General features: G+C 33.6%; 2 protein-coding genes across 5 annotated transcripts in view; both read left to right on the top strand.

The window, feature by feature from the left end:
- Nucleotides 1–1644, top strand: part of LOC121997227 (cleavage and polyadenylation specificity factor subunit 2) — a 43526-nt gene extending 41882 nt beyond the window's left edge. Inside the window, exons 16-20 of one of the 4 annotated variants that reach the window (XR_006116250.1) lie at nt 341–505; nt 692–766; nt 1027–1094; nt 1209–1287; nt 1401–1644. Coding sequence is in view for 2 of the 4 variants with exons in the window: in XM_042551538.1 (XP_042407472.1) it covers nt 341–505; nt 692–766; nt 1027–1125 (339 nt within the window). In the remaining 2 variants the exon portion in view is untranslated. Of the gene's footprint in view, nt 1–340; nt 506–691; nt 767–1026 lie in introns of all 4 variants that reach the window. The other 3 variants (XR_006116249.1, XM_042551539.1, XM_042551538.1) reach the window with 3 other exon arrangements.
- Nucleotides 1645–3932: 2288 nt separating this feature from the next.
- On the top strand, nt 3933–6675 carry LOC121997229 (GMP synthase [glutamine-hydrolyzing]-like). Its single transcript, XM_042551542.1, has 6 exons — nt 3933–4601; nt 5054–5304; nt 5394–5769; nt 5837–5968; nt 6043–6218; nt 6304–6675. Exons 1-6 carry the CDS (start codon nt 4023–4025, stop codon nt 6425–6427), a joined length of 1638 nt encoding a protein of 545 aa, XP_042407476.1. The 5' UTR covers nt 3933–4022; the 3' UTR covers nt 6428–6675.
- Nucleotides 6676–8581: the final 1906 nt, after the last annotated feature.

The raw sequence follows: 8581 nt of genomic DNA on the forward strand, positions 1-8581 counted from the left end.
ATACCTTGATTAACAAAAAAACCAAAAAAACAATAAATTAGTGCTGGCCCATATGTAACTTTGGATTTGTTAACATTAAAGGCAAACCTTAACTGATGATGATAATCCTACTTTATGAGTTTGTTATCATGTCTATGACAAACACATTCATATGAGAATAGTGCACTGATATAGGTGACATCTAATTTGCTATAAAATATTGAAAATCCTTCTTGTTTTACAACTAAATGTAAGTTTGAATGCCAAATCATCATGTGGTTATGTTTGACCAATGTTAGATTCAATACCAGTTGTCTTTCATGGTTAATAGTATAGGCTTCTAAGTTGCATCTACTTACAGCTAGGTGATTATGAAATTGCATGGGTTGATGGTGAAGTAGGAAAGACTGATGACATGCTTACTCTGCTGCCACTCCCTTCAGCTCCTCTACCCCACAAATCTGTTCTCATAGGAGATCTGAAATTGGCAGATTTCAAGCAGTTTCTTGCTAGCCAAGGCGTCCAGGTATTCTTTTTCCAGGTTATCATCTGGTTTGATGATTATCAGTGGCCTATTCTGTTTGATTTTAGATAAGACAAACAACTCATACCGAAATCGGATATTACCAAAAAAAAAGTTGACCAGTAAAGTATACCCGCCTCATGCATCTTCAATATATATCAACAACAAATATTTTTATTTTCTCTTCAGGTAGAATTTGCCGCGGGTGCCTTGCGTTGTGGTGAGCACATAACTTTGCGCAAGATCAGTGATGCCAGCCAAAAGGTGAACAACTCTGAATATTATTTCAAACCTCGAGTTCAGTGGCCAAACGAGAACCTTATCCATCATAGGGGATCTCTATAAATGATTCTTTTTTCTTTCTAGTTCATTCCGAACTGTCATCGTTTCATATCCAATAATTCTTCTGAAAGCATATACTTCCTTGCGATAGTTCCAATTAAACTGTCATGTTTGTTCTAAACTCATCTGTTGAGCCTGCTCTTTCAAATTATTTTACCAAATCTAATATAATTCTGTTATAGGGTGGGAGTGGCCCTCAGCAAATACTCATCGAAGGCCCATTGACAGAAGAGTACTACAAGATACGCAAGTATCTTTATTCGCAGTTCTACTTGTTGTAGAGTTCAAAAAAAAAAAAAATTTTTTCTGTAGAATTAATTGTTTAAAATAATTTAACAATTTCTTTGATCTTCTATTTGGCCAGACGATAACAGATTCTGTAACTGGATGGAAAAACATCCATCTATAAACACTCAGAGGGAATGAGCAAAATTAGCTTAGCAGTTAAGGCAATAATGATATTTTCATTAGAAAACTAGTAGGGAGAGACGAATCTCCCTGAATTATGTTACTTATCTTCCAAGCATAGAACCAAGTTTCCATTATCATCTTTCAGGAGCATTCCAACAAGCCATCCAAGACTGTGAATGAAAGAACCAGTTATCGAAGGTGCTAGGTTTGACTGCCGGTGATGAACTTAGGTTCGAGTTCTGCCTTGGTCAAAAAGAGTTGGGGAATAAGGACAATCTGTAGTTGCTGCTAAGTATATTCCTTATGGTACTTTTTTATACATGTAAGATCATCAACTATGTAGACATGACACACTTGCATCCACATACATATTGAGCATTATATGTCCATCAATCGACTTCACGGGTCATCCGAGATGGTAAGTGGTGGTATGTTTGTCACATGAGGTTGTGAGGTTAAATTGCAGGGCTATCAGGGCGTAAATCCTTGGACTCCGTGCAACTCACCTCAACACAACTTATCCTCTCGGTTGTCGTAATTTATCTCTCTAGTAATCTCTTTTGCCATATTATAGGTCCATCAATTCATCCTTTTAATAATTTAATGGTCGGTTATAAATTAATTTCATGATTTATTTTTTTTCACATAATCTGGAAACGGATTGGAATGAACGTCTAGATGAGCGTAATCATCTTTATGTTACAATTATAGGTCCATCAAACTGAAATAAACATTTCACCTTATGGACATATAGTGCTCAAGATGCAAGTAACACTATAAGTCTACCAAGGTGAAATATTCATTTAACTTGGTAGATTTAGTTCAAATTATAAGTGAGACAAATATTGTGATCCTAGAGCTCTCAATAATTCATACCTGCACTAACATTAGCATTTTAACCATTGTTAGGTTGTTAAGTTCAATAACATTTTCAACTTAATTGACCTACAACACTTAAAATGCTAGTGTCAGACTATCATTATAATCTTAGAGCTCTCGTAAATTTAGTACTTGCTTTTTAAGAATTGTAGATCATCAAAGTAATGATCATTTCATCTTAAAGAAATAGGTTGTGTTTTACTATCTTTACTTTTTTTTTCCCTCACGGTTGATTTTTTTTCCCAAACAAATCGAGTAGGAGCTAAAATAGAATTATGACAATAATTTTTTAAGCTAGAAAAAATATTTGTGATTTTATTATATTTTAAAAATAAATATTATTTTTTAAAAAATATATTTTTATGTAAAATACTATTAAAGATATTTAATTTTATTAGTAAAATTTAAAATGAGAGTTTTTATTTTTGTAAAATGAAAGGGGTTCACACCTTTATTAGTAAAATTTGAAAATAAAAAAAAAACTAAACTTTTAAACATAAAAATAATATATTTGTCTAATAAATATTTTTAAAAATAAATAAAGATAAATTTTACTAGTTGAATTTGGCAATAAATTATTATAATATTATTAAATTTTTAATTTTTTTATTGAATAGTTTTAATTTTGGTGAAGATGAGTGTTGATGTAATGGTATTGTCGTGTAATATAAAGGTCATGAATTTGAATTACGAAAATAAAGAAAGGTAAAATTGAAAACAATAGTCTTTTCCTTGAATTCTATATTGGTAGAAGTTTTATGCAACGGATTATTTTTATTTTTTATTTTTTTTATATTGAGCACAGCAATAGTGTAAAAAGAATGGAAAAAATAAAAGAGAAAAGATAAAATTTAGTGAGAAGTAATCTAATACAATATTAATTGTATTTTTAAAATTTTAAAACGTATTTTTTTTAGAAAAAGTATTAATTACTAATAAGTATGACTAATAAATATTTTTAGTTTATTAGATAATCTAATCAGTAAATCAAATTTGGATTAATAAAAAATTAGTGATTAACTTTTTGTAAAAAATTAATAAATTATTATAATTTAATTTTGATAGTGAATAATTAAAATGATCGATCAAATTTAATTTTGACTAGTAAAATATTAAAAAATATCTATTAAATTTGTCATTGAAAAATAAAAAATTGGGCTAATCAAAATTATTACGGTCAAAATTAATTTAACTAGTAAAAAAATAAAAATTATCAGTTAAATTTAACTTTACCATATAAAACATTAAAATTATCATCAAATATAACTTCAACCAAATAAAAAAAAATTATTAACTAAATCTAATTTGAGTAGTAAACAAATAAAAATACCGATCAAAATAAATCTCGATTGAAATTTATTTTAATCTATAATTTAAATATTTACCAGATAAATTCATATATTTTAAAAATAAATTAATAATTATATTTTTTTATTTAATAAATATTATATATATTTTTTCTGAGGGGCTCGATAAAACAGGGGCGTAGCTCATAAATTAACTTTTAAATAAAAAAAATAGTTTTGATATTGAAATTATCGATTTTACACTCTACTTATGAAAAACATAGATAAATACATTAAATTTATTTATTAGAATAAAAATATAAATTTTAACAAGAAAAGTTCGGCTCAGCTCGATTACACTTTTACCTTTCCTTTTATTCCCTCATCTCTGATGACTGACGCAGCCATATGAGCCGTCGATATTTTTTATAGACTTTTCATCCGCCGTCCACGTGCATTTCATCGGCGGCTGTGATCTGACGATCAGAATATAAGATGCATTGCCCGAAAAGTGGGGTTCCCGCCGGCCAAGCTGTGACCTGACCTCTATAAATTTGCTTTTCCTTCCTTAAACCCTAGACCTAACTCTAGCCGCCGGAGAAATGGAACCCGTCGTCAAATCCAAGGCCTCCAACGGCGTCTCGCCCGGCGGCAACTCCAACCTCGTCCTCATCCTCGACTACGGCTCCCAGTACACCCACCTCATCACCCGCCGGATCCGGCAGCTTTCCGTCCTCTCCCTCTGCGTCTCCGGAACCAACTCTCTCGACTCCATCGCTAAGCTCAACCCTCGCGTCGTAATCCTCTCCGGCGGACCCCATTCCGTTCACGCTCCCGGTGCGCCCTCGTTCCCCGACGGCTTCCTCGAGTACGCAGAGGAGAACGGCGTCTTCGTTCTCGGCATCTGCTACGGGATGCAGCTAATCGTGCAGAAGCTGGGGGGAGTCGTCGACGTCGGGGAGAAGCAGGAATATGGGAAGATGGAGATCGCCGTGGAGGGTGAGTGGGGGCTTTATGGGGCGGAGGCCGCTGGCGGGCATCAGGTAGTGTGGATGAGCCACGGAGATGAGGCGGTGAAGTTGCCTGAGGGTTTCACGGTGGTCGCCAGGAGTCTGCAGGGATCAGTAGCCGCCATTGAGAACAGATCAAGAAGGCTCTATGGTCTCCAGTACCATCCGGAGGTACCGTTTCTTTGAATTTTTTTTCCCTGTCTTGTCTATTTGCCGGTTTCTCGTATTAAATCAGGGCATCTTTCTTTCTTCTTCTTCTTCTTTGCACAAGCGAGTTACATGTGCTTCAATTCAGTGAGAAGAGATTCATTCTGGTGTGTTATCAAATGCCCAATTTCAAGATCCAAACTTTAGATCCTGCTGTTACTCTGCCACCAAATTGACAATTTCTGTTGATTTATAAATAATCTGCCTTTATAGGTTTATGGTGACAATGATGTGAGCGAGTTTTTTGTTTGTTTGTTTCAAACCAAACTTCATGTCTGCATCATGAAGTCTTTTTGGGTTTCTGTGCATTCCGCAATTGATTGGGCATTCTAGTAGAATTTTTTTCAGGCCATAAATTCTAGTTTGAGTATGCAGTTATAATATTCATATATCACTGTCATTTTCTTTGGATCTAGGTCACACATTCTCCTCGAGGAATGGAGACACTCCGACATTTTCTCTTGGACGTTTGTGGGATATCTGCAGATTGGAAGATGCAAGATGTACTCGAAGAAGAAGTTAAGGTTATCAAGGGTATGGTAGGACCTGATGAGCATGTGATCTGTGCACTATCTGGAGGAGTTGATTCCACTGTTGCTGCTACTCTTGTTCACAAGGCAATTGGAGATAGGCTTCATTGTGTTTTTGTTGACAATGGCTTATTGAGGTTAATTACACTCCTTTCTTAGTATCGTTACGAGATGAAAGCTTGATGTCATTGCATCTATTTGATACAATAAGCCTTACCTGCTATAGGTACAAGGAAAGGGAAAGAGTCATGTCAACCTTTGAAAGCGAGTTGCATTTGCCAGTTACTTGTGTAGATGCTTCTGAGCAGTTTCTGAATAAGCTAAAAGGTGTTAAAGACCCTGAGATGAAGAGAAAAATTATCGGTCACGAGTTCATATGCATTTTTGATCAATTTGCTACAGAACTAGAGAAAATATTGGGGAACAAACCTACTTTTTTGGTCCAGGGGACTCTCTATCCGGATGTAATTGAGTCTTGTCCACCTCCTGGAAGTGGAATGACTCACTCTCACACAATCAAGAGCCATCACAATGTTGGCGGGCTTCCGAAGGACATGAAGCTAAAGCTTATTGAACCTCTAAAGTTTTTGTTTAAAGATGAGGTATGATATCTAGTTACATGACATTTTTGCTACACTGAATGATTCTAACATGCCAAGTGCTTGCAAGGTACGAAAACTTGGATGCATTTTGAATGTTCCTGAATCATTTCTAAAGAGACACCCATTCCCTGGACCGGGCCTCGCTGTCCGCGTGCTTGGTGATGTAACTGAAGGAAATGCTTTGGAGATTCTTCGGCAGGTTTGCTTGATGTCTTCTTCTTGAACTTTGTTGGCCCCCCTCAAGATACTACCCTCTTATAACATATTTTCTAGGTGGATGAGATTTTTATCCAGGCAATCAAAGAAGCTGGCCTCTATGATTCCATCTGGCAAGCTTTTGCTGTTTTTCTCCCAGTGCAGTCAGTGGGTGTTCAAGGAGATCAAAGGACACATTCTCATGTTGTCGCTCTTCGGGCAATTACTAGTGAGGACGGAATGACTGCAGACTGGTTAGTTTCAAAATTGATTCTTGAAGTAATAGTGATTTGTTGCACAATTGCTAAAAAAAAAGAATTTGTTTTGAAATCTTGTCAGGTATTACTTCGATCATAAATTCCTGATCGACGTGGTTCGAAAGATATGCAACAATGTCCGGGGTGTCAATCGAGTGTGTCAGGACATAACATCGAAACCACCTGCAACTGTGGAATGGGAATGAGTTGGTACGCTGATGAAGATCATCGACCTGTTCGTTATTCTGCTGCAATGTTTCCAACCGTAAGGTACACACACACACTGCCTGTATTAGCGTTATTTGTGATGAGTGCATTTGATCAAACTCTAGAAATGATATATATATTTATCTATTGAATTAGTAAAGGCTTTATATTTTGTGCTGTGTTCAAAGGATTAGTGTAACCAAGTTTAGGACGATTTCTAAATGTTGCCTCGATTGCAATATTCATTTTTTATATATAATTGGTTGAATTATATTGTGACAAATTGTTGCCTTCTACTCTTTTATGTGTAAGTGTAGCATTTTTTTAAAGTTTATTTATTATACTGAATTTATTTAAGATCATTATTAAACAAGTTTGTGTTGAATTAGAATTTTTTATTGAGTACAACAAGACACTATTATATCTATAATTTATTTGAACTAGTATTTGTGTAATTTAGCTTAAATGTGAAATATCAAATTAATATCATATAAAATGTATGTCGTATTTTCAAAAGAACATAATTAAAGTTTTTGAGTTAATAAATAAAATTTTATGAATTATATGTGCTTTTGTTTGGCTCAATATTAAATATAAATGAGTTAATTTGTCATTAAACATTCCTTTTGTTTTCAATCTTAAATCTAAAAAAAATTGAAGCTAATCTAAAAGCTTAGACAACTATGTTTATGACTTAGAAAAATAATGTGTACAAAATTAATAAGTATTTTAGCAAAATCAATTACATAGTACCCCTCAGTATTTTCAAATCGTTTATTATCTCTGAAGTGTTTTCATTGAATTATTGGTTGATCAACATCTTTTGAGTTGTAATTTTAAAATTTTCAAAAGAATTCTATTTAAAGTTGGTCAACCCAACTTTGAACTTTTGTAAAATTTTGGTCGATTCAAATTCAAGAATAAAATTAATCTTTATTCTAGCCATTAAAAATCATATCTATAAATGGTTTGTGGGGTGATATTGCCGAATGACACCTACCTAGAATTTTATTGCCTTTAATTGTTTTCTTTAAGCTCGAACTCTCTCCGCAACCTTCATCAGTCTTTTTGACTTGGTATGCATACGAGACTTCTTATTTGGTGATTCTTTTTTCTTCATTTATATTCTTTAAGGTGAAATTGAAGTTATATTTTAATTCTATTTTTCAATTTTCTTTTCTATACTTATTTTATATATACTAGTAAAAAAAGAGAATTGTACATCTTAGATCTGTCTAGAGGTTGTAATCCTCTAAAGTTAATTATAAAATTGAGAGAATTGTTGAAGAGGTGGTCATTCTTTAACGATAATTATGGAGATCCTCATATATTCCACTTAAAGTGATATGGAGATCTAGATCCACTCATTGCGGTGATCTAAAGAACATACATCTATTCTCAACCACCTAATAATATATGGAATGGATTACCGTACCCATCCCCCTAAAGGCGCGGAGTGGGTGGTCATAGTAAAATTCTTTATATGTAATGTCGCATTTGATAGAGTGGGATTCTTTGAAAAGAATAAATTTTTATTCTAAAGGTTATTCCACCATTCAACCACCATTATACAATGATATTGATTTTTTTAATATAGAATTATACAACAAAATTTTTTCATAAACTATCAAGATAAATCTGAAAACATTCCCAACGGACGATCCATAGCGTTCTTAGATCAATTATGAAAATGATATACTTTTAACAATGGGTTTTGTAATGATTATGACACTTAAGAAGTTGGATCTTTTCTACAATTATGAAAATACCATTTAATGATATAAATAGGCCCAATATCAAATAGAGCTATACATGGCAAATGAAAAGAGTCAAAAGACATTGAACACTTCGATGAGTGGATTCCTAGGGAGTTTCATAGGGTAAGGGAGTTGAAAATTTCAAAAGATATGTGGTACAAGCTCATAAAACATTGTGAAGGATTCTCACCAACACAGGATGTAATTTAGAAAGTTTAATCCACATCTTCTTCTTAGTTATTTGACATGAAGAAGGAAGAAGAGCCGAAGCATACAACTTCACGTAGTGGAGTAAACTTAAAAAAAAAAAAAAAAGGGGGTCCAAATGCAACGCACCAATCACTATAGAGAAAATATTTCGACCATTAATTGATGTGCGTTTATTTTAATCTTTCT

The sequence above is a fragment of the Zingiber officinale genome, chromosome 6A (assembly GCF_018446385.1).
Source record: "Zingiber officinale cultivar Zhangliang chromosome 6A, Zo_v1.1, whole genome shotgun sequence".
NCBI classification, from domain to species: Eukaryota; Viridiplantae; Streptophyta; class Magnoliopsida; order Zingiberales; family Zingiberaceae; genus Zingiber; species Zingiber officinale.

Excerpts from the sequence above, each read along its gene's own strand:
- LOC121997229 (XM_042551542.1), top strand. The coding sequence starts at position 4,023 with ATGGAACCCGTCGTCAAATCCAAGGCCTCCAACGGCGTCTCGCCCGGC. Across the intron at positions 5,770-5,836 it reads AGTTTTTGTTTAAAGATGAG|GTACGAAAACTTGGATGCAT; the intron begins GTATGATATCTA and ends AGTGCTTGCAAG. Across the intron at positions 6,219-6,303 it reads GACGGAATGACTGCAGACTG|GTATTACTTCGATCATAAAT; the intron begins GTTAGTTTCAAA and ends AAATCTTGTCAG.